Source organism: Myotis nattereri, assembly GCF_964212035.1.
Source record: "Myotis nattereri genome assembly, chromosome: X".
Taxonomy (NCBI): Eukaryota; Metazoa; Chordata; class Mammalia; order Chiroptera; family Vespertilionidae; genus Myotis; species Myotis nattereri.
In genome coordinates this window covers 100,768,153-100,794,841 of record NC_138078.1, presented here as the reverse complement: position 1 = coordinate 100,794,841, position 26,689 = coordinate 100,768,153, and the positions used below count along the sequence as shown (strand labels likewise).

General features: G+C 43.9%; 1 protein-coding gene across 1 annotated transcript in view; it reads right to left on the bottom strand.

The window, feature by feature from the left end:
• Window positions 1-761: 761 nt before the first annotated feature.
• Window positions 762-26,689, bottom strand: part of TMEM164 (transmembrane protein 164) — a 214,079-nt gene continuing 188,151 nt past the window's right edge. Inside the window, exons 6-7 of the mRNA XM_081115373.1 lie at window positions 4,259-4,359; window positions 762-2,573 (exon numbers count right to left, since the gene is read on the bottom strand). Coding sequence (XP_080971499.1) covers window positions 2,367-2,573; window positions 4,259-4,359 — 308 coding nt within the window. The 3' untranslated portion in view covers window positions 762-2,366. The remainder of the gene's footprint in view (window positions 2,574-4,258; window positions 4,360-26,689) is intronic.

The following is a 26,689-nucleotide window of genomic DNA, read 5'->3' as shown; positions in this document are numbered from 1 at the left end:
TGCAAGGAAAGCTCAGGCTGACTGGCAACCTGTGCCATGCCACACAGACAGAGAGAAAGAGAGCTCATTCAGAGTCACTTACGCCACTGTGGTCAGCTGAGGTACATCATCTGCCTACAAAGATTCCATGTACTGGTAGGGGACAGGACAGGCCCTCAAGGGCTCCATCCATGACCTCCTTCCAACTTTTTCTTTTGTGAAGAGGCCGAGGGGCACTGAGGCCTTGCACATTTCCTCATCAGCCCGGTCTACACACAGCAGTTTGATGGTGGGCAAGGAAAATCAAGCCAATCAAAAGGTGCCTCTTCTGGAAGGCAACCCTAGGGTGAGAAACACTAAGAAAAACTTGGCCAAGCCCGCAAAGACAGCAGAAAATGAAGATTGCATGTCATGAGGAGCTCGTGGGAACTGAGAGTACCCAGTTTTCTGCCTCCTGTTCCCCCAACCCCTGGAGACTGATCACCTCAGTGCCAGCAGGCCTCTGTGAAAGGGTGGTCCATGATTGCTTCCCTGGGCCTTACCTTACTCAGAGACTCTCCTACATTCTACTGCCTCCTGTAGGTCCATTTGCGAAAATCATGATCACTGAGTCACCGAAGCTCAATCTACATCTAATACAGGAACACCTGAATTTTTGGAACAGGCCCAGAGCAAATGGGTTGCCTAGAGGGGGAGATGGGAGGGGAGGCTCACCAGAGGAAGTCATTAAACCATCTTTTCTGTGTTTTGGTTTTTTTTAATGTTTTTAAAATTTATTTTTTGAGAGAGAGAGGAAGGGTGGGAAAGAGAGAAACATCGATCAGCTGCCTCCTGTACGCCCCCTACTGGGGATCAAGCCTGCAAACTGGGCATATGCCCTGAACAGGAATCAAACCTCTAGGTGCATGGGACAAAGCTCAACCAACTGAGCCACACCAGCCAGGGTTCTTTTCTGTTCTTAAGCAAATCTGTTCTTAGTATGAGCTAACAAGCAATCAGCAAAAGCCAAGCTACTGCCTCCCTTTTTGAGATCCACGCATGACTGAGCTCAAGTCTTTCAACGAAAGGTCTTCATTTGGAGCACGTGAATCTCCACCCCTGGGGACTTGATTCCTTGATACCTCCCTTTCAAACTAGACATGGGCTTTGGGGTGGGGAGCATGTGATGACTCCCAAGCTAAACAATTCAGCACTGAGTCTGGCTACAGTGACAACATCTGGACCTAGGGAAACAATACCAGCAGGATCTGTATCTTCCCCAAACCTGGATGCTGACATATCCTGTAAGACCACAAAATATATTGACAAGAGCCCCTCTAGAGATAGGCCCTGATGCAAGGATTCTCCAAACTCAAACACCCTAAAACAAATGAGCAAGCAAATAAACAAAAACAAAACACACACACAAAAACCCCTACAAAAAAACAACAACAACTCTAGCTCATCCTTCCCTGAAGCTGCCTTTGAAAAGAGAGAAAAAAAAATTTAAGGGGCACTCAATATTAAAGAGGAATCTATTATCAATACTAAACTAAACTGGAGCATATGATTCAAATCACTATTTTCTCAAGTTACCACTTCTGCTGATTAATTTCTATGCTCACTTCTGATTGGAATATGGGTCAGTTCTCAGCTCCACTGGCAGAATGTACCCAGGGTCCTGTTTAGTATTAGTTGTGGACATTTTAACCTTGTTCACTTCGGATTTGCCACTGCAACAGCTCTCTATCCTCCTCAATGGAATCAAACCTTTGGGCTGGGTAGTGCCCCACCTCCCATTGCAGACAGCCTCCTGGAGAATGTGGCTGGTTGGCTGCTTGCTTTGAGTCATGGGACACCAATGGGAAGAATCTGGCCAGTTCTATTTTGGCCATGAGCTGGGAAGTCCCTTGGCTCTTGGCTTGCCGCTGGTATAGAAACAAGGCCTCAGTCCCCTTATGGTGGGGGCTATGCTAGACAAAAGGGGACCCCAGCATAAATCTGTAGGTCCCTGGCAGTGGAGAAATGAATTGCAACCAATCTCATCACTGCGATGCCAAAAGTACTACTGCTTGTTGTTCCCTTTATCCTCAACCAGCTGTTGTTAAAGCACCAACAAGCAGTGAAAGCTACTGACTACCGTCTCTCCATATAAGGCCACTAGGAGCAGGGAGAAAGAGCAAAGGGGAGGAGGACAAATCCAGCCGTCAGCACTATACCTCAGGTTCCAGGTGACATCCTGGGAGGAAGAGCTGGGGAAGGAAGAGTGGTGGAAGAAAGGGACAGAGAGGAGGAAAAAGGAAATACACCAAATATCCTACTGCCCTCTCCCATGATTTCATTAAGAACTGGGTGTTCTCCAAGTCAAGTCAGGACTTGTTTCCTCAGGGAGAAAAAAAAAAGCACCTTCAGTCTATTTTTTTGGCTGGAAGCCGGAGCAAATCCAGCAGATATTTACACAAGGGCCCAACCATGTATGAGAACAGGATGACCAGCTTCCCGTGGGTCATGGTCATGAGAGTCTGGTGTCCCGAGGCCCAGATGCGATACCAGGGGCCGTAGAATGGGTCTGAGATGGCCGGACACAGCATGTTGTTCAAATTCACTTCGGTGACCTGCAGGGACAAGGGAGGTAGAGTGAGCGTTTACCATCCTTAGGCTTTCTCTGGCTTCTGCCAGTTCAGCCATCTCTACCTAAAGGGGGACTAGACAAGTAGGGATTGACAAATCCCCACCTGTTCATAAACGGGATTTTTCTCCCCTAGGTTTTAGGAGTGGGTCAAGGCTAGAGCCCACAGGAGGTGACGGGGAAGGCCATCCAGTGGAAAAGCTGTTTGGTTTTGCTCCACCTTGCCTTCTAGGTTGAGTGTAGGGCCCGTTGCTATTCCTAAGCATCCACTATGTGCCTAGTTCCTGGAGACGTGTTATGGGAGAAAAGAACAGTCAGTGGCATGGTCCCTGCCTCCACATAACTGGCAACCAATCAAGTTGGGGTGATCAATTTGCCATATTTGACCTCAGACCGGACGGAGCTCACCGGGTGTTCCCCACCAGGAGATCTGCAGAGTGTACAAAATGGGGGCCAAGTCTTCAGGGATGATTTCATGAAGGAAGTGGCGCCTGAATGGACTCATGAAGGATGGACGGGTGTCATGGCAAGAAATGGAGTAAGCAGAGCCTTCCTTGTAGGAGGCATGGCCTAAGCCAGGCCCGGAAGTGGGACTGAGTATGGTGACATGAGGACACTGACTTCTCTGGAATCAAGGAGACTCAGTAGAGAGCAGTATGAATAAGGGTGTGAAGTCATATTACTTTATTCCTATTGTGCATGAAGCATTCACACCTTCAGCCAGGAGTTCAAACCACACTCCAAAGTAAACCAGAGCAGAATAAAATGCCAGGGTGGGGAAGAGAAGGTAACTGCTTCTACAAAGGCACTGGTGACATCGGTTACATGCCCTAAACCTGCCAGGTCCCAAAAGGCTCCACAAGGAAAATGCTACATTACTGCCGCTCACACACAAAACCAGACATGCCACTCCTGCCCCAAGGACACCACAGCACCTTCCTTCCAAAGCCCTTCAAGCCCATTCACATTAAAGAGAAGTCCTCACCACCTGTTGGGGAGGCTGGGGTTTTGTACCATGTCACAGAGGGGTGGAGACCTCTCCACCCTTGAGAATGAAGTGACTTACCCAGAGCAGTGGCAGAGCTAGGACTTGAACTTGGGTCTCCTGACCCCCAGCCCCAGCCCTGAGCTCCTTACATTCACTTTGCCATCAACAGACAACCATGCAGTCAGCAATCATGAGCTCTGGGTAACTCAACTACTGAGTCTAGCTATCATCCACACTCCAGACAGGTTTGAACAGCCCAGAATGCCACAGGGGTCCCCCAACATTGCACTTCCGCTGACCACATATCTCAAGGTCTGGGAATAGGCTCAAAAGCCTACCCAGGCCCCAAGTGAGGGTTAGGGTCCTCCTCCCCATGGGATCCACAGCAAACTACTTTCCAATTGCAGCTCACTGTTTCCAACCCAAGTGGCCAGGAGTAAAAGGCGGCATCCTTGCCTCCGGATGTATGAAAGAAACAGCCAATACTAAAGGATTCAGAAAACTCTTTAGAGAAGCCAAGGTTATAGATCATAAATCAGTAACCCAGACACAACAATCTGACATCTTGGCCTTTGGCATCTTGTATTTTTAAAACAAAATGATACACCAGCGCCAACCAGGATTATCAAGATTTATGGAGAACTCCAAACAGAGGGGATAGAAGGGGATAGAACCGAACTTACCAGGCCCAAGATCTGTAAGATGCTGAAGTGATAAAAGAACATGAGGCCAGTTGAGAGAAGGGCCCACCGGAAACTGCTGAGGGGCTCTGGGGTGTAAGCACCTGGAAGAAAAGGGGAGATGATGAGATAGCCAGGTTGGTGACCCACTTCTCCTCCTTTGCCCCATGAGGTGCAGGTGCTGAGACCACAGCTGCTGCCTGCCGATTACCTCCTTTCACTCCTCGGTGACAGCTACCTAAGAGACAGCCCTGCTATCTGGGTACTCCAATCAGCCCCCTCCCAACCTCTGTTCTGCCATGTAATGCTGGGGCCATTACAAAGAGAGGGCTTTTATTTATTGTAAAAGTAATAAAATAAAATAAAAATGTAACTAGAATTGAAATATGCTATAAGTGCAAAATACACAGATTTTGCATATGAAAAATGTAAAATATCTTAATTTTTATATTGAATACATGTTGAAATAATATTTTGAATATATTGAGTTAAATAAGACATCATTACATTTAATTTTTAAAAGTAATACGAGCTCATTAAAGGAAATTTAGAAAATGTTAAAAGAAGAAGCATTTGGAGGAAAAGAAGAAAAACATCCTCAGCACTCAGTTACCCAAATGCAGCTACTGCTAACCTGAGGGGGTGTCTCCTTGGTTCTTTTCTCTGTGCTTTAGAGGTTCCTTTTCTTTTCTTTCTTTTTAAATTACTAATTGTTACACACACACACACACACACACACACACACACACACACACACACACACACACTGAGTGGCCAGATTATTATGACCACCTGATGTTTGTAGGCAAATTAGCTATAATTTCACGCTGAAGTTGCTAGAGGGCCAGACCATTATAAATAGGGAAGCAGGTTGTTTACCACGACAGTGGAAGTGATTTTTTTCTAAGGATATGGGTAAATAACACGATTTAACAGCCCTTGAATGTGGGATATATATTAATATGAGTGGCTCGCTAGATTATTATGACCACCATAGCAATACTTCGTTGGGCCACCTTTTGCCTTCAATACTGTGGCGATTCTCCTTGGCATTGACTCCACCAGATGTTGAAAGGTGATGCGAGGAATCTGACACCATACGTGATGAATAGCACTGCCCAGTTCTGTGAGATTTGATGGTTGTGGAACCAGCTGCCTGATGGCTCTTTTGACTGCATTCCACAAATGCTCAATTGGATTGAGATCTGGTGATTGTGGGGGCCACCTAAGCAAGGTAAAGTCTCCCTCATGTTCTTGAAACCACTCCTGCACAATACGAGCACCGTGGCATGGAGCATTGTCTTGTTGGAAGAAGCAATCTCCATTGGGATGCGCCATCAACATGATAGGATGAACCTGATCAGCAACGATACTTAGGTATGTTGTGCTATTCAGACGTTGTTCCACACAAATTAAAGGGCCCAAATCATGCCAGGAAAACATGCCCCAAACCATAACACTGCCCCCACCAGCTTGAAGGGTTGTACTCATGCATGTGGGGTGCATGCTTTCATGCTGTTTCTGCCAAATTCTCACTCTGCCATCTGCATGATGCAACTGGAAATGAGATTCATCAGACCACATGACTTTTTTTCAATGCTTGACTGTCCAATCCTGTGTTCCTGTGTGAACTGGAGACATTTTATCTTGGTAACTGCAGACAGCAAAGGTGTTTGAACAGGCCTTCAGCTTCCATATCCCATAAGATGCAGTGTACAGCTAATTTGCCTACAAACGTCAGGTGGTCATAATAATCTGGCCACTCACATTCAAATATATCCCACATTCAAAGGCTGTTAAATCGTGTTGTTTACCCATATCTTCAGAAAAAAAATCACTTCTACTGTCGTGGTAAAAAACCTGCTTCCCTATTTATAATGGTCTGGCCCTCTAGCAACTTCAGCACGAAATTATAGCTAATTTGCCTACAAATGTCAAGTGGTCATAATAATCTGGCCACTCAGAGAGAGAGAGAGAGAGTGAGAGAGAGAGAGTGTGTGTGTGTGTGTGTGTGTGTGTGTGTGTGTGTATCTCCTTTATTTCCACATTTATTTTAATCACTCCCTCATGTTTCAGAAGAGAAATGTCATTTGTTGGGTATGGCATGGTGGTTGAGAATATAAACTTTGATGTCAGACAGATTTGGTTTTAAATCTGGATTCTACCACTTACTGGCTGTGTGACCCTGAAAAAGTTGTTTAAACTCCCCAAATCTCAGTTGAGTTTTCTCTAAAATGGGGATAACAGTCCTGCCTCCTTCGTAAAGTTGTTGTGAGGAGTAAAAGACATAATAAATTGAGAGCTATTAGAATGAGATCTGTTACAATGTAAATGTGTAAATGTGTGTTAGATGCTATAATTATCACACCATTATTATTATTCAAATAACTAAAGAATATGCCACATCCAATGGTTGTGCCATATCCCAACTGCTAGACAACTCCTTCTCCTGGTACACAAAGAATGATATCTTTTCCCTCTATGTCACTAAGAACCACCATCTCAGTAGGCTTAGATGTATTCCATAGCTTGCAGGGCAGGGGTATGGTTTAGAGAATGTTGTGTCACCCTGAATGGAGACTTGGAGGGAAGTGGTCCAGAATGAAAGGAACCTGGAATCCTCTACCACAAGCAAGTAGGTGGCAACATTACATCCTGGAGTAGTATTTTCCCAAGTAAGTCTTATACTGATTCATCCTTTCATCCATCGGTTATTAGCAGCTATTATATTCTAAGCCTTGTGCCAAGCTTTGGGGATAGGAAGATAAAAAAGAAAGGCTCCCTGCAATCTCAGACTCACAGTCTGGCAGGGGAGGAAGACAAGGCAGTCAACCATCATAAACCAATATGATGGTACGGTGACCACGGTCTGCACGACATAGTGTTATGGAAGACCAGAACTCAGCTTTGGGGGAAAGGTGTGGAAACAAGAACTACTTCTTGGTTCAGTGGGCACAGAGTCCTGAAGGGCAAATGGGATTTAAGAAGGGGCCTGGGTATGCCAAAGCAGCAGCCTACACTAAGGCAGATGTGGGTGGGGAGCCACACAATTCAGAGAACAATGGGTAAGAGCTGGGACCACAGAGGAGAGTGTGCTGGGGTAGTGAACTGAAGTAAGACTTAAGAGGTTGGCAGAGCTGGGCCATGCAGGACTTTAGGAGCCAGGCTGAGGGCTTTGGGCTCCATCCTAGGCTGCAGGGTCATGAGCCCAAATGCCTCAAGTCTCTGGCAGGTAACTGGGAGCAGGGGAGTAGCCAGGGACAAAGAGATATTAGGGATGCTGGAGACTGGCAACTGGAAAGCCCTTTCTAAAGAGGGCAACCACCGCTCAGTTCCAGCCAATCACTGCCCTGCAAGGATGTGGGCCCAAAATTGCCAGGTTTTTTTTTTTTTTTCACTTTCTCAAGAGAAGCCAGAAATATGAACTTTCATGTGGAATTTCCTGATTTCTAAATGTTGGCAAATAATTAAAAATGTTTTAAGCAAGCTCAATGGACCAAACAAAACATGTCTTCTTAGATGGATTTCAGCCCACAGGTGGCCAGCTTAGCGCTCTGCTGCAGAGCCATAGAAAACAGTGGAAGCTTTGAAGCTGGAAAGTGATTCGATCAAACATTTACTTGAAAAAGATCACCCTGGCCTACTCATATGTGGGGGATGGCCTGGAGCAGAGGCTGGGAGACTGATAAGGAGACTGCTGCATGAACCCGAAGAGGGAAAAGGATGGATGGCCTTCAAACATAATAGCAGTGGGGCTGGAGAAAAGTGGAGGAAAATCACTAGGAAGTGGTGGAAGATTGGATGTTGGGAGGAAGGGTGAGGAAGGATCTAGGAAGCTTGGAAGGCTTCTAGTTTGGGCATCATTGGGTTGACAGTGCCATTTATTGTGATGGAAAAGAAAGGGAAAAGCAGATTGGAGAGAAGGTAGGGAAACCATGAGGCCAATTTTGGGCATGTTGAAACTGAAGTGTCTGTGGAATGTCACAGTGGAAATATCTCTTGATACCTGGATACACTGTAGAAAATACAGTGTGATGGGTGACTGTGGGCACCGGATCCTGGCAGACACAGGTTTTCATATCCTGGCTCTTGTCACTTATTAACTCCAGGCCTTGAGCAAGCCTCAATATCACTCATCTGTAAAATGGGGTACCACTGCCTAATTCACAAGGTTCTTGGATAGATGAGATAATTTAAGTAATGATTGTAGTGTCAAATCTGGAATTTGAAAAATGCTGATTATTTTTATTATTACAGGCATATCTCAGAGATATTGCAGGTTTGGTTCCAGACCACTGCAGAAAAGTGAGCCACACATTTTTTTTTTGTTTCAGTACATATAAAAGTTATGTTTATATTAGATTGTAGTCTATTAAGTATGCAATAGCATTATATCTTTCAAAAAGCAATGTACAGCCTTAGCTGGTTTGGCTCAGTGGATAGAGTGTCGGCCTGTGGACTGAAGAGTCCCAGGTTCAGTTCCGGTCAAGGGCACTTAGTGGGTTGCAGGCTGGATCCCCAGTAGGGGGTGTGCAGGAGGCAACTGATCAATGATTCTCTCTCATCAATGATGTTTCTATCTCTTCCCCTCTCCTTTCCTCTCTAAAATCAATAAAAATATATTTTAAAAAAACAGTGTACATACCTTAATTTATAAAAAATGCTAACCATTATCTGAGCCTTCAATGAATTGTAATTTTTTTGCTGGTTGAGGGCCTTGCCTTGATGTTGAAAACACAATATCTGTGAAGCTCAATAAAGCGAGGTATGACTGTATGTGAATCACAAATTCAGTAAAGAGGATGGGACTGAACATCCAGTTATAGGTGTCATCAGTACATAATGGTAACTGAAGTCACAGGAGTGAATGTAGACCAAGAGAGGAAGAAAGCTGGAAGCAGAATACCAAAACACCATGGGGTGGGGTGGGGGTGGAGGGCAGAAGATGAGTGAGATGAGGTGACTAAAGCCAAGTTGGGTCTTCTCGGGGAGCAGCTCAGCCTTGCTCTCTGACAAAAGGCAGGCTCACAGAACATCTGAGTTTGAAGGCCCTTTGAAGGTATCAAATTCATCCCTCCATTGTATAGATGAAGAAACTTTGGATGAGAGATGTGCAGAACATCAGCCAAAGTCACAGTTGCAGAGCGCTGGGCTCTCAGACACTTCCAGGGGACTCACTGCTCAATGCCCATTGCCACTTGTCCAGACCACCATCACCAAGTTGCACCATTTCTTTCCTTGTCTGTCTATCTAGATGAGAGTGCCTTGGGGTCGAGGACCATGTGGGACTCATATCTGTGTTCCTAGCAACTAGCATAGTGCTTGGTTTGTGAAAAGACATTGAGCTATGCATTTATGCTTCGTTCACTTTCTCATCTGCTAAATGGGTGGGAATTGGGCACTATATTGTCACTCTGGCTGCTGTAGATGTAAAAGGGGAGAAGAGGGGACCTGGAGGACTGACAGGTGCTGAGGCTGCTACTCATGCCACTCCTCAAGCCCCAAGCCATTTTCCTCAGGCGTCCCTACCCCCCACCCTCTGCTTGGCTCCCCCTAGTAGAGCTGGGGAGTAAGGACAGGCCTTGTAGGCCAGGTGGTAGCTGCAGGAAAGGGACAGATGGGAAAAGTATCCTCATTCAGGAGGCAGCTCAGCCACAGACCTAGGGAAAGCTGGGACAAGGCCTCAACCTCTGGGCAGCACCCTCTCTCATCGTGCTCCTCTCTGCCCTGCCCTGTGATATGGGGTAAAAGGAACACTGCCAGGGGTCATGTTTCTCAATGCTCTCACTGCCTTTAGCCCAACCCCCCACTTTGGTCTCATTCGTTCTGTGTTGCATCATGCATCCCACACCAGATTTAGTTCCCTGAGGGAAGAGCCATTACTGAATTACCTCTTCACCTTCAGCACCTGGTACACAGTACACACTCAGAAAATTACCACTGCATGGGTGAATGAAGGGCACAGGCTTTCTGGAGAAACATAAAACTATAACTCTTTGACTCAACAACCTTACTTTTAGGGCTACCATCGAATACCTAAAAAAACCAAGAAACCGCCCTTATTTGCACAAAGATGCTTACATCTGCACTAACATATTGGGAAACTGGAAACAAACCAAATGGAAAGATAAGTTAAGTAAACTCTGGTACCTCAATGTTGTGTAATTGTCCACTGCCATTCAACTGACAACCTGACAAGCTCAGTCCCTGGCTAATAATGACAAATGTGAAAGACACAACACCAAACAGTACATTGATGATGGAAAATACAGCTTAGTGTAGCAGTCGCCAACTGGTGGTCCATGAGGCCCGAAAGGTTGGCGACAGCTGGCTTAGTGGTTTAAAACAAAGGCCTTGGGGTCAGACAGCTTTGTATTTAAATCTTGCCTCTGTCACTGCCTATAGGGGTGAGCTTGGGCAAATTGTGCTGCCCCTCTAATCCTGCTAGCCCATATGTAGACTGGAGATAACATCTACCTTTCTAGGCTGCTGAGTAGAATAAGATATTAAAAAGTAAATACAGCAGCTAGCTTGGCACACAGATAGTAGCTGCTATTTTTACCATGCTCACCACCGGTATCCAAAATCTCATAAAAGACTAGAAGACAGGGAATCTTGTAAAGGTGTTCTTCTCTAGGAAGGAAGATTTTGACTGTGGTCTCCACAGCTTTTTTACTGTTATTGGTTCTTTTCATAGCAAAAATGATCAAATATACCATTTCTTTGAAAAATAAAGAAAAAGAAAACACACTGGGAATAGATGACCCAGTCTATATAAATATATGCAAATTATATGCAAACATACATCATTCTTTTTTTTCTATATATCTGGATGTGGTCTTTGGGATAATCCCAGTGGGAAAAAAAAACAGTTTTCTTCTAAAAGAAAATAGAACCTTAAGCACTTTTAGAAAAATTAAACACATAAAACTTTTCTTTCCTACTTTAAGAAAAAATATGTGACATTTTCTGCTAGCATCTTCTATCCCGGGATGATCAAAGCATTTCAGTGCCAAAGGTAGGGGGAAACCTAGATAATAGCTTTTTCTAAAATTGGTTTCTGCCAGAAAGAAGCTTTATGAGTGCTGGGAAAGAAGTCAATTGCAGCATCAGCAGCAAAGACCTATCCCCAGAGATGCCTCTCAGGGGCCCTTTCTCTAATTCTATAATCCCACCCAGGAAGGACTTACACCAAGGAGTTGAGACTAGGCACAGTGGCATTCTGTTCTCCAATCTTCTTCCTGTTACCTTCAACTCATTCACTTCTACACGTTACACATTCACTCAACATTGACTGAGTGCACACTGGGCACTAGACTCCATGCTACGCAGTGACAATAAGGAGGCAAGGATAGCCCCTGCCATTGAGAATGACCCTGCAGCTTACAATTGAACAATGAGATGTGCAATCAGGTAAGCACAGTAAGTAATTGGGATACCAAGGAAGGGTAGCTGGAGAAGATAACAGTTGAGGTGAGTTTTGAAAAATAAGAAGGATTTGGGGTAAGAGCTTGAAGGAAGGAAAGGACATTCGGGACAGCCTGAGAAAAGGTGTGGAGGCATGAAACAGCATACTGCTTTCATGTCATCACAAGCAGGTCTGTCTTCCTGGAGCATAAAGTGGGAGGGGACATGTGTCAGGAGATGCATCTGGAGAGATAGACAAGCAAGGTCAGGTCATGAAGAGCCTTGTTTGCCATGTTGCGGAACTTGGCCTTTATTCTGTACACAATGAGAAGCCATTAAAAGGTTTTTAAACAGGAGAGTGCAAGGTCAATTTATATTTCAGCTAGCTAGGCTGCTGTGGCAGCAGTGCGGATGATGGACTGGAGAGGGACAAGATTGTAGACTGGTTCAGATTCTGCTTCATAGATAGAGATGACTTGGCAATTTGTATGACGTAGAGACATCTAGGGTGACTCCCAGATCTATGACTTCAATAACTGAGAGGAGTTTATTGAGGGGAGAGATGAGTTCAGGTTGGAGCATACTGACACTGAATGTCGATAGGATATCCAAGCAGACATGTCCAATAGGCTGTGGATGTCCATGTCTAGCACCCAGGAGAGGAAGGTGGCCTGGAACACAGTTTAAAGTATGAATAAAATCACCAGGGAAAGGTCCACAGAATATAAGTAAAGGACCAAAGACAGAGCCTGGGAAATAGCAAAAGTTGCCAAAAGAAAGAGAATCCATGAGAAGATAGGATTGAAGACAAAATTAAAGGTTGTCACTAAGCCACATGTGGCAATTTACATTTAAATGAATTAAAATTAGAAATTTCATTCCTCAGTCGCACTACATATCAAGTGCTCAATAACCACATGTGGCTAGTGGCTACCATACTGGACAGTGCAGAGATAGAACATTTCCACCATCACAAAAAATTAAATTGGGAACATACTTCTCTATGGAGGCATAGTAAAGACAAATACGTTCCACTGGGCTTAGTAACATACTTGTCACTGGTAATCTTTGCTATAGCAATTTCAGGAAAGTAGTGATGCAGAAACTGGCTGCTAAAAATTGAAGAAAAAATTTCTAGTTGCACAAGGTGAAGAAAGGGAATTCTAGGAAAAGGAAACAGGATATGCAGTCACAGAGAAATCTTTAGCTAAATCCCCAATATTTCAGCAACTTCTGTGAATGTTCCCTTTATCCTTTTGCTCTTACCCCGCCTACCCCTCCCAATGAGGAGCCTGCTTCATCTCTACCCCTCTAAAGTAGTCACTGGTTTTGGCCCTTTGGCCCATGCAGGTACGGTGCTTCTTTCTCCCTAAGACAGTGATGGCGAACCTATGACACACGAACTCATTTTTTTGGTTGATTTTTCTTTGTTAAATGGCATTTAAATATATAAAATAAATATCAAAAATATGTCTTTGTTTTACTATGGTTGCAAATATCAAAAAATTTCTATATGTGACACGGCACCAGAGTAAAGTTAGGGTTTTTCAAAATGCTGACACGCTGAGCTCAAAAGGTTCGCCATCACTGCCCTAAGACCTCACAACCTCCACACCCTTTTTACACTTGTCTACAAACATGTGGATCATAGCTCTCAATGTTCCTTGAGGATATTAGTATCTGACTTATTACTACTCTCTCCAAAAGTATTCCAGTCATATTTCTTGATAACTTCAATATATGCCTAGTTGAACTTTCTATCTTCCTGACCTCTCAGTTACTTGGCCTCTTCTCCTCCAACTATACTGTCCTCTATCACACCTCAGCCACTTATTCTCACAGTCATTCCTGAGACCTTATAATTATGAATATCTGCAACCTTTCCATAAGTCAAGCTTTCCCACTGTACAGTTTACCCTCTCTAACCTTGACCCCAACAGTTGTTTGACCCCACCAGAATCTGCAATCCATTGGTTCTATCATCATTTTGCTATCCCTCATGGGTCTCTCTTCCCTCTTCAAATTCCATGGCCCATCATTCTAAATATCTCTGGCATACACCTTTGACTCCATTGCACCTCTCATTATCATACTCATCTTGAAAAAAAAATCAAGATCTGGTGAAGTTCCAATCTTCTCCTCCTCCTTGTTTGCACCTACAAAGTTGAATGTGGCTGGAGAAAAATGACAGATGACTGTTCTCACTTCAAATTTATGATCACAAACCTCAAGTGCATCTTTCATGTTGCCAGGCAATCATACTACACTTCCCCAGTCCATTCCCTGTCTCATGCCATAATTTAATATTTTCTCCTCTCTTCTCAGATGTTCAATACTTTTATCTCAACTTCAATCTCAGATGGTGACTTTGCTTCCTATTTCACTGAGAAAAAAGGAATCAGACAAAAATGTTTTATAAGCTCTCATGATCTCATCTAAGCTTCTATCTGCATTAGGGCCCAATGTACTCTGCCTTAACCCCTGTTACCATGGATGAATTGCCTAGCTTCCTAGCCAAGGCCAGCCCTCCCATTTGTATACAGATCATGTCCCCTCTCGCCTACTCAGTATCACTACAGCAACTTTCCTCTTTCTCTTACGTCAACCATTTCTTCTTCTCTACTCAATTATTCCCATAAGCATATAAACTAAATATATAATAGTTCCCATTCTAAAACAATCAAATAAATACTTGACCTCACTTCCCGCTGCAACCCCCTCTTTCCTCTGCTCCCCTTTAATAGCAAAACTCCTTGAAAGCATTGTCTGTTACTGTGCTATCCAATACGGTAGCTACTGGTCATGTGTAGCTATTGAGCCCTTGAGATATAGCTGGTTTGAAAAGAGATAAACTATTAGTGTAAAACACACACTGGATTTCAAAGGATGTAAAATATCCTGATAATAATTTTATATTAATCATATTGAAATGATAATATCTTGAATATATTAAGCTATATAAGATGTAAGATATATTAAAATTAATTTCACCTGCTTTATTATTTATTTATTTATTTATTTATTATTTTTTTAAAATCCTCACCAGAGGATATTTTTCCATTGATTTTTAAGGAGAGTGGAAGAGAGAGGGAAAGACAGAAATATTGATGTGCGAGAAACACATCAATTGGTTACCTCCTGCATGCGCCCCAACCAGGGCCCTGGGCCAGGGAGGAGCCTGCAACTGAGGTACATGCCCTTGACCGGAATCGAACCTGGGACCCTTTGGTTTGTAGTCCAATGCTCTATTCACTAAGCCAAACTGGCTAGGGCTTTACTTCTTTTTTTAGTGTGACTATAGAACATTTGAAATTACATATGTGGCTCAACATGTTTTTATTGGACAGCACTTGTCTATACTCCCTGTGTAGAATTCCTCTCTTCTAATTCTCTTAACCCACTCTAATCAGGCTTTCACCAAACAGCTCCCATCAAGGTCACAAATAACCTTTTCATTGCTAAATCCAATGGCTTAATTCTCAGGCCTCATCTTATGTTTCCTTTCATTCTTGAAACATTCTTTATTTGGCTTCAGGGATACTGCTCTCTCTTAATTCTCCTCCTGACTTATAGCCTGCTTCTTCTTAGTCTGCTTTTACTGGCTCCTTCTCATTACCCTGACCTCCAAATGACCTGAGGATCACTCTGAGGATTTCTCTTCTCTATATGCTTTCATTCCCTAGGTGATTTAAAACAATCTCATGGCTTTAATAGCATCTATGGAAGTGCTGATGACTCCAACCATTATATCTTAGTCCGGACCTTTGCCTTGAACTCCAGGCTCACATAGCTCACAGCCTACTCAATACTGTACTTGGATATCTAGAGGGCATCTCATTCTTAAACCCAACTTCTAATCTTGGCTTCTGTGGTAGATTGTTCCAGTACTGGCTCCCAGTGAATCACACTATCACAGTATCCACACCCTTATGTATTCCCCTCCCGCACTGATTGGGCTCTGAGGCTCACATGGCTCAGCCATGTAATTTGCAGTGTTCAATTGTACATCATCAAAAAAGATGCAATCAGAGGCTTGATAAGCACTTGTATATTCTCACTTGGAATGCTGCCCTAAGATCCCCCTGTCATGAAAGGACATGTAGATAGAGAAGCCCATCATGCCAGTCATCCCAGCCATCCTCACTGAGCCCAGGCAAAACCAGTAGAAAAATGTCTTAGCCAGTGTGCGCTGCCATAACGAAATACCATGGGTTGAGTGGCTTAAACAAGAGAAATGTATTTCCTCACTAGATCAAGGCACTAGCAGATTCATGAACAGGCGAAAGCCTACTCCTTAGTTCACAGATGGCCACCTTTCTGCTGTGTCCTCACATACTGGAAGGGGCTAGAAATCCCTCCAGCCTCTTCTTATACTAGTAAGAGTGCTAATCCCATTCATGAAAGCCCTACCCTCATGAGCACATCCAACCCTAATAACCTCCTAAAGGCTCCATCTCCAAATACTATCACACTGGAGTTAAGACTTCAATATATGAAATTTGGGGGACACAAACATTCAGTCCATAACAAAGAACAAACTAGCCAACCCACACCGTTTTAAGAAATAATAAGTCATTGATTTAAGCCACTAAGTTTTGAGAATGTATGTTACATGGTAGATAATTGAAAGAGCACTTCCCCCCAACAATACCCCCCAAAAAAGCAATAAGCAAGCACAAAATCCTGTATCCTAGTATTCCTTTTCCCAATAAATGGCCTTCCATGTAAGACTCAAAAGCCTTAGAGCCATCCTTGACCTCTCCCTTTCTCTCATATTCCACATCTATCCCATCAGCAAATCCTGTTGGTTATACCTTCAGTGTGTATTCAGAATTCAATGACTTTTTTTGCCTCTACTCTTAGTATACTAGCCCAAGACTCTATCATCTCCTCTCTGAATAAAAACATCACTTACAGCAAGCATGTCAAACTCATGGCCCACGGGCTGCATGCGGCCCACAATGAATATTTTTGAAGCCCAGCCAATATAACGGTATGTAAGAAACATTTTAATAAAAATTTCTTAACTTAATTTTTACAATATCCTGTTATACATCATTATTAATAGCCAACTACACGTTCGCTAATGACTGATTACTATAATCGTGTTGCATTCATTTCCCTTACACACCTTACACACAAGCGCACCATTTCTCTCCACTAATACTAGCAGCGAATATTTAGCAGCCAATTGCCATGTCATTAGTCTTGTACTGACTTGTTTGGCGTGCGCAACAGGAAATATTTTGCTTTCGGAGAACAAGAAAAATAGGTTTATTTGCGTTACACTTATTAATTTGTGCAGTTATTCAGTGTCTGGTAAGTTAATGTTCAAGAAAAAATATTAATTTTTATTAAAATGTTCTATTATTTTATGTTAATGATTATTCATTTATTTCAGCCCTTTGTATTCAGCATGACTCTATCCAAATAAACCTATGTTTCTATGAAAATTGAAGCTTTTGGTTTTTTGCGGCCCACATAAACTTAAACCTTGTTTATTTGGCCCGTGTTAGCCTTTGAGTTTGACATGCTTGACTTACAGGTTCTCCTACTATCCTTGCGCCCCCACAGTCTAATTTCAGTATAGCAACTGGGTGAAAATTTAATTCAGATCATGTCAGTCCTCTGCTCAAAACCTTCCAATGGCCACCCATATCCCTAAGAACAAAATATCTAGTCCTTACCTCATGGTCAGGTGATATTTCAGAACAGCTTCATTTTTGTAGCTTTGCAATTGTTCATTTGCCTGGGAACTTGTTACAGACCCTTGCCTTCGTGGCATTCCAGATTTCACTTTAGGTTGGTCCGTGGGGCCCTATATAATTATCTGCTCTTTCACCTATATCTCCATAGGTCTGACCTCATCTCCTACTACTTTACCCTTCCTTCACTCAGCTTTAGACCTCCTGACCTACTTGCTGCTGCTGGAATATTCTAGAAACACTCCTGTTTCAAGGCCTTTATACTTGTTATTTCCTCTGATTGGCACATTCTTCCCTCAGATATTCATTGGCTCACTCCCTCGCCTGCAAGCCTCTCCTCAAATGTCACATTCTTGGTGAGCCTTCCCTATAAATGAAACCACCTCATTTAAAATTATAGCCCTCTCCACACACTCAACAGCACTATGACCCTTACTCTGCTTTGTTCTTCCTCTGGCACTGAACATGCTCTGACTTACTATATATTTTACTTTTTTCTTAACTGTCTCCTCCCAGAAGAATATAAGCTCCATGAAAGCAAGCATATGTATCTGCTTTGCTCACTGTTTAACCCCCAGTGCCTGACACAAACTAGAAATTCAATAAATACTTGCTGAAAGAATAAAGTGAACAGCCCAATGTTGTTCAAGACTTGAATGTATCATTGAACTATAATGTGGGAGAGAGGGATAAAACAGGAGATGAGAGCCAGTTCATGAAGAATTGTTTGTTACATTAGGTATTTTGAATTTTACAAATCACCTTGAGATCCTGTTAAAACATAGGGTCTGTTGTAGTAGGCCTAGGGTGGTGTCTGAGAGTCTACACTTCTAACTAGTTCCCAGGTGCTGCTGGTCCCTGACCATACTTTGAATAGGAAGGGATAGAGCTTTCAGTCTGATTGCTGACTGAAATAAGGTAAGACTGGACGGAGGCAGGGAGACCAGTATTGAGGCTGTTGCAATAGACCAAGTCAAGGGTGATCTGATCTGAACATAAATATTAGTAGTGGAAATGAATTTGAAAAATGATCATGAGGTCAAATGGACAGGATTTAGTCACTGATTGGATGTGGTGGGAGTGGGAAGAGAGAATAGTGAAGGGCCAGTGATTATCTTTAGATTTCTGGCCTAGGTAATGAATGGGTGGTGGTATCAGTCAATGGGATGGGGAATATTGAAGAAGGTGCAGATTTAGGGACAGGGAAGAGAATGACAAGTTTTTAGTTCCTGACAACAATACCATCCCATCTTTGGTGCCCTCTAAATGAGACCCTTAGTTGCCCAGAAGATATATCTCTGGGTGGCACACCCCAAGATGACCATGGTTGTGTAATTTATCATTTTCTCAGCCATTGAGTGTAATCCCAAGTCAAGTTTTCCTTTATCCAGGCATTTGACTGAATGAACTATTTAAGGTACAAGGAAATGGAGGCTGTCCTGAGCTGGTGTCTACATGGCTTGTCCATCTTGTTGACCTCCTATCCTGTGATGCTGGAGAGCCCACTCAGGCCAGGTTTCACCCTCAAAGTGCCTAGTGGGGGCTGACATAGTCACCTAGCCTGTGGCTATGGCTACTTAAGGACCCAACTTCTATAAGGATCAGAGCCAGTCCTCCTGCCAACTGCACATGAACTGAGGACCCTGAGCTGGCAAAGAATTCATCAGGTGAACTTGGCCTGGCCTAGCATAATTACCTTTGGAGTCCAGAGAACCAGGTTCTAGCTTCTACTTTTACCAAGCTGCTGTGTGACCATCTGTGTGGATCAAAAACCCTCTAAGCATCAGTGTCCCTCTCACAGGGGAATCCCAGGCCCTCCCTCCCTACCTTTCAGGATCACTGTAGGAATAGAAAAGCTAAAGGAGCATGGCGATACTTTAGAGAAAAGTGCTATTTAAACGTAACACACCATTATGCCTTGCACAGTTCTGTAGTTAGTATTAGGTGAGTCTCTGGTGAGCTTTCAGCAAGGGGGCCATATCTTGGATCATTTGAGACGATGAAACTTAACCTTGATTTTGTATCAGAATCTCCTACTGGGGTGGCCCTCAAACTTGAGCTGGCATCAGAATCCCTGGAAGGCGTGTTAAAATGTAGCTTGCTGGGCCCCAAACCAGTTTCTGACTCAGGAGGTCCGGGGAGGGGCCTAGAATCAGGAATCTGAGAATTTATATTTCTAACAGGTTTAGTTGGGCTGCTGCTGCTGCTGCTGCTGCTGCTGCTGCTGCTGCTGCTGGTGGTCCAGGGATCACACTTTGAGAACCCCTGTCCTAGAGAATGTGTGGAAAATGCAGATTTCTGGGTCCTGCCCCAGAGACTTAAGTCCAGATGTGAGTGGGCCCTGGAATATTCATTTTTATTTTTAAAGAACATATTTCTTCCCATAGATGCTTTCCTTTTTAAAAAATACTAGGGGCCCAGTGCACAAATTCATGCACCTTGAAAGGAACTGTGGGCCGCAAGGCTGTGGTGGGCACAGGGGCGGGTCTCAACCCATCCTCTGTGCCCCCGCCCAGCCCCTCCTACCATGGCCCCCAGTTCCCTGTCCCCCTGTCTGCTGGCAGACCCGCTCCCATGGACTGATGGCACCGAGCGATTGGGGCCAGTGCCAGCAGTGGGTGTGAGCGGGACCAGTGCCAGGCCTTGGCAGCAGGTGCGAGTGGTGGCTCCAGTACTGGCAGCAGGTGCAAGCGGCGGCTGCTGGCCCTGATCGCCCCTCAGGAGCAGGGTGAGGTGGAGAAGCTCTGAGGGGCAAGCAGGGTGGCAGCTGCCGCTCACACCCACTGATGGCGCCCAGCGATCAGGGTCGGCGCAGGGTGCCAACAGCGGGTGCGAGCAGTGGCTCCGGTGCCGGCAGCAGGTGCAAGGGGGCCGGCATGGGCAGCAAGTGCAAGCACCGGGCGAGACCGTGGTGCACGGGAGCAAAGAATTTTCAGTAAGCACCAGAGGCTCGCCCTGATGACAGTGACCGGTGCCCCGCCTTGATCTGGCGCCCCCACTCACCTGCTCCACCATCCTGCCATAGCCAATGCCCACCATGTTCCTTGCTCTGCCACCTGCTGCCCATGCCCACCATGTTCTATTTGCACCCCCTGGTGGTCAGTGCACATCATAGTGACTAGTTGTTCAGTTTTCTGCCTTTTCATCTATTTGCATATTAGCTTTTTATTATATAGGATGTTTTTATTGATTTCAGAATTTCAGAAAGAAGAAGGAGAGGGATAGAAACATCAATGATGAGAGAGAATCATTGATCAGCTGCTTCCTGCATGTCCTTTACTGGGGATCGAGCCTGCAACCTGGGCATGTGTCCTGACCAGAATTCGAACTGACACTCAACCACTGAATCACACCAGCTGGGCTGGAATTTTCATTTTAATAAAAAGCAACTGCTAGGTCCTCTGACCACCCAGGAGAAACACTGACTTTGGGGTAAATTGTGGAGTTGGAAGAGGTATCAAGAGGCCTAGGAATAGTAGAGGGGCCACAATCTGGTCAGATGTAAAGAGTAGTGTTCCAGAAGCTGATAAAATTAGGATGGGGAAATACTTACTCCTCTGCTCCCACAAAGTGCTCCTGAGCCCCAGTTACTTCCTTCTCAGGAGGGAGAATTTCAGAAACTCACCTATCTACCTTCTTGCGTAAGGCTCAGGCCTTGGCCAATTTTTCAAATTTCCCAGCTCTCCTCTCACCCACTAACCCCTCAAGGAGCCTTCAGAATCTACTTGAGTCCTTTATCCTTCCCCCTGCCCCTCGCCTGACCAGCAAAGTAAAAGTGCAAAGCCAGTGAAAGAGGAAAACTTTCCCAGCAGCCTCACACTTGCTAGGGAGCAGGGGCACTGGGCTAATGGGGAGGGGAGAATAGGTAGCACAACATGACTTTGGGACCAATTTTCAAGCCATCAATGGCCAAAGTGCTCTGGCTTTAACTGTTCTAGAAGCTAGCACTGGGACTCTATCCCAACCCTCATCCTCCAGGAAACAACTTAAAGCCCACTCAGGAGAGAAGAGGGATCAAACAATTTTGGGGTTCTTACACCCCAGTTTTCAGAAATGTCCCCAAAGACCATGCGATTTGCCTGTAATTCAAAACAACCTTCTTACCCAGTGTCAACCCGGAGCGCCTACTGTTCCCCAAATCTGAAACAGGAGCTCCCTCTAGTGAAACAGAAAGGGCTTTCCAGGCAGCCTGGAGACAGGGCTTCTTAACCTTCCTGCCGCCAGGCAGGTTCTCCTCTGGCAGCGTGGGGACAAGGACAAATCCTTTCTCAGAACAATGTTTTAAATGTATAAAATAAAAGGGTTATAAAGTAAGCCAATGATATTAAAGGTTATCAAAATATGTAAACAGATTTTAAATATAGTCCTCCTGTGTTTCTTTATTAATGTGTTTAATAATAAGATATAGCCACAAGCCTAATTACTAGCATAATTTCAAAGCAGTGATGTACTAAACAGTATTCTGATCTGTCTGCAACCACTGTAATGTGATAGGAAGCCATCTGTGATTGCTACTGACAACAAAGGCGCAGGTGTGCTGGTTGCCTACATTCATGGGCTACACTTCTGCTAGAGGTTAGTGAAAAGAAAGATGTGATTTTTTTCCCCTATCCAAGTTAATGCGCCCTTAATTCTATTTGTGAATTCCAGGTTAAGAACCCCTGCCGAAATAAAAAGAACCACAAGCAATGAACAAAAAAACCCCCACAGGGATGAAGAAAAGGGAGTTCAGGATGGGGGTGCAGGGTGGATTGTGTTACCAGTCCTGCAGGTGCTGAAGCTGTGCAGGCACTCTCCTATACTCAGTTGACTTCCCGCCAAACCTGGTGGCACCATCAACAAATCCTTCTATACCTTTCATGTCTGCACAGCAAGGTCCTTTCACCTCCTCACCCTACGGTAACCTAGCTCTTCCCTGAAGACACTTCTTCTCCCTCTGGCTGCTCAGAGCAGAGATTTTTTCTTTCTCATCCTCCTATTCTCACAGAAAACTTTTTTTTTTTTGGCAGCAGGAGGAGGGGGTGGGAGGGTGGGGGTGGTAGGGGCGGTGGTGGTGGTGGTGGTGGTTAGGGGAATTGAAGATTCCTCTAGCTCCCCATTATTGCTTTTAGATGTTTAATCTTCTCTTTTCTCCTTTCAAGCTTCAGCTTCTCTTCCTCATCACTGCCACCCACTGTCCTTCAGGTCACTATCAGACTCATCCCAGATCAGTCTACATTAGGCCTTTTCCTGCCAGAATTCTGGGTGATTTCAACATCCATACAGGCACCACTTCCAACACCCTCACCTCATGGCTTCTTGAACCTCTTAATCTCTACAGGTCTGAAACCTTCACTCCACCTGCCTACCTACAATCAGTTTCAGTCAGCCCTCACAAACACCCCCACCTCAGTTGGGATTATCTGACTGTGGTCAGAAACAACCTCCCAGAGTTTCAGCTTTCATATCCTCATTCCTATGATGCACATGCCCATAGACTTCTTTGTGACCTCTGGCCCTTTGATGCCTCTGACCTCCCCCCACAGATTTCCTTCTTGGTCCGCAGCTCTCCCCTAGCCTCACCTCTTTCCACGCCAGCTTGGACCCTATGACCAATCACTTGAACTCTCACACTAGCAGCCTCAACTCCTGGTGAGCAGAGGGCACCCTTCATCCCTCCTGCCCCATATTTCTACCTCCCCTTTTACTAGTTTATCCTCTAAGAGGTGGCCTGCTGAAGGTGAAAACCTAGGAACCTGCTCAGACAACATTTTATTACATAGTAGGCACAGTCATGGTACATTAACAAGCAGACACCACACTAATTAAAACAAGTTTATATAGTGTGAACTAAGTAGCAGACACTATTTTAAGTGCTTTACATACATGAATACATTTAATGCTCATTATAACCCTTTGAGGAAGTACTGTCATTCTTATTTTAGAGATGAGGAAGTTAAAACACAGAGAAGTTAAGGAACTTCTCCAAGGTCACATAGCTAGTAAGTGACAGAACCAGGATTTGAAACCAGGTAGTCTAGGTTCATCATACATATCTCAAAAGAATCTAACTCTGGGCAGCTAGGCCTGTGCACCTTCCTCTCTACTCTAACTTCTCAGCTCCTTCGACTGGGTGGGAAATAAGTTCAGGACCGCTCCACAGATCTGGCCACCTTAGATTCTCAGGGTATGTACAGAGCAGGAAGTTCATTTAGCTGTCAATGCCAAATATGCAAGCTCTAGCTCTGTCTACCAGGGGAGCCCTATCTGCACTGGAGGTACTGAGTGCCTGCTCAGCTAAGAATACAGTGATGTTCTCTTTCCCATTCCTTTATTGTTTCTGGGTGACCTGTCCTTGGGTGGAAACTCTAAAGGAGGAAACTGGGTGGCAGGAACACCAAACTCTGCTCCAAACCCTGAACATACCTTTCTTTTTGGATCTTCCACAGCATTCACCCTATTTAAAAACTCCCAAACTCAGATGGGTCCCTCAAGCCAGATGTTTTGCTCCTTCACTCAGGCTGCTGAGCCCCACTAGAGAAAATGGGGGAGCTGCACAAACCAGTGCTGGAAAATGCACAGAAATTTGTTTCAGGTGGACCATCTCAGTGCTAGTCACCAAGGTTGTAGAGCTTCACTGTCCAATATACTGTTGACACTTGAACAACAAGGGGGTTAGGAACACCGACCACACAAAGTAGAAAATCTGACTTTAACTTTAGACTTCCAGTTGTCCTTTGGTACCTGCAGGGCATTGATTCCAGGACCAGCATGGATACTAAAATGGCATAGAACAGTGCATACGGTTGGCCCTCCACATCCAAAAATTCCCAACCAGGGACTGAAAATGCTTTGTTCCATCTATGATTGGTTAAACCATGGGTGCAGAACCACAGATTTAGTGGGCAGACTGTATATTTATTGAAAAATATCCACTTATAAGTGGGTGTGCACAGTTCAAAACTGTTGTTCAAGGGTCAACTGTAGTAGCTACTAAAAATAGGTAGCTATTTCAATTTCAATTTAATTTCACTAAACTTTAATCAAATTAGAAATTCCTCAGTCCTTGTTCCTTAGTTGCACTAAGACACATTTCATCTGCTCAGGAGCGACATGTAGCTAGAGGCTACCATATTGAACAGAACAGATAAATAATATATCCATCATCACAGATAATTCTATTGAACATTGCCAAAAGAGTCTAGAATTATCTCCTCCCATATCCCACAGCACTTGCTCCTTTCTTGCCATTACCCTTCTCAATCTTCCATAAACTGCTTCCATTCTCAGCAGTTGTCGTTACCTGGTAACTTATCGTCCCCCTTGTCTCCCCAGTACCTTCAATTTTCCCTCTCACTACTGGCCTTCATCTTATATCTTACCATGCACAGCCTTGGGAAGAGAGGAGAGGGGAGTACTGGAAAGGGAATGAGGGTAACAGGAAGAGGGGAAAGGGGAGGGCTGGAAATCAGTCCCGTGGCTCTGCAACATCCTTAACCCCTCTTTCCTTAATGCCCTTAATTTCTTCTTCCTTCCCATCCCCACTTCTCCAACAGCTTACCATCCTGGAACTCTCTGAAACAATGTGGCACTCTTGAGCACTATTACTTTGATTAAAATTTCCATTGTCTTAGCTTCCAGGACAACCAACCACTCCTATTGTTCTGACCATTCCTATAATCTCCTTACACTCTTCTACTATTATTTATGGGTTGACGCTCCTCAACCTTTTTCTAAGTTCTGTTTCTTCCCCACCTACATAGCTATCCTGGACCACCTTATCCATTCCCATGACTATACCTACCACCTTTACAGCAATGATACCTCAGTCAGTCTCTATCTCACACTCCCCCGAACAGCTCCTGAATATTCCATTCAACTATCTCTTGGACATCTCATCCTGGATAGCCTAGAAGTACCTCAAACCAAGTAAAATAATCTCCCCCTTAAAACATGCTGCTTCCTTCTGTGCTCCCTCTCCATTAGTATCACCCTATCCCCCCCAGCCACCCAGGCAAAATTCCTGGGACCTCACAGATGTTGCCTTCTCCATCATTCCCACAGCATATTAATTACAATAAACACTGTCAATTTGGTTATTTATTATTAATTTAAATTAAAATTTAAAAATCTTAATTGTGTATCCTCATCTCTTGACAAGATGAAAATATGAGACTACTGCCACCTGGTGGTGATAGACAGATAAACAACTACATAAGTGTGTGACACTCAAAATAAGAGTAATTCAAATTAAAACTGAATTGATATACCATTATTTTTACCCACCAAATGGGCAAAAATTAAAAAGATTGGAAATACACTCTTTTGGTAAAGCTATGTGGAAGCAAGCATTCTTATACTTTGCTAGTGAGCATTTAAATTGGTATAACTTTATGGACTTGAAAATATCCATAAAAATTACAAACACACACACTCTTTATTCAGCAACTTTACTTAGGAGGATTTATCCCGTAGAAACACTTGCACACATGCAAAATGGCATCAGTACAAGGTCATACAGTGCAATGTTATTTATATTAGCAAAATATTTGAAACAACCTAAATCTCTATCAATAGGGAACAGGATAAATAATGGTATAGTGTTGCAGCCTTGTGTTATGTCTAACAGCAAAAACCCTGGAGTCATACCAGTGGTTCAAATCCTGGGTCTTCCACTTAGTATCTAGTGTCAGTTTCCTCATTTAAAAGGGAGATAACAGTAATATCTACTTACAGGGACTGTGGTGGGGATTAAATAACTTAGTAAGTCTGAAGAGTTTGCGACAACATCGTCTGGCATGACGTAGTGCAATATAAAGTGTTGCCATTTTTATTATACTGTGTTTTATCATCCATACAATGGAACACTCTCTCCTGTGGAAGAAGCTTGCTATGGTCTTATATGGAAAGCTGTCTAAGAAATACTGCTAAGCAAAACAGTAACGACAGCAACAAAACAGTAGTACAAAGCAGTAGTATTTTGAGATGTGTGTTTTAAGAAGGAAGAAAATAAATAACTTTCTTATGTATTCAAAACAAACTTTGGGAGGATATTCAAAAGCAAAAACGGTATTTACGGTATTTACTTGTGGCATTGTAGGGAGGTATGTGGATGGAAGGAATGGGTGCGAAGGATTTTTCACAGAATGACTTTTTGTATCTCAGATTTTGAAGTACAGATGGTTTCCAACATACAATGACTGTTAACATGATTTTTTTACTTTATAATACTATGAAAGCAATACACGTTCAGTGGAAATCATAGTTCTTCGAATTTCGAATTTAGATCTTTTCCTAGGCTAGTGATATGCGTCATGATACTGGACATTGGCATTGAGCCCGC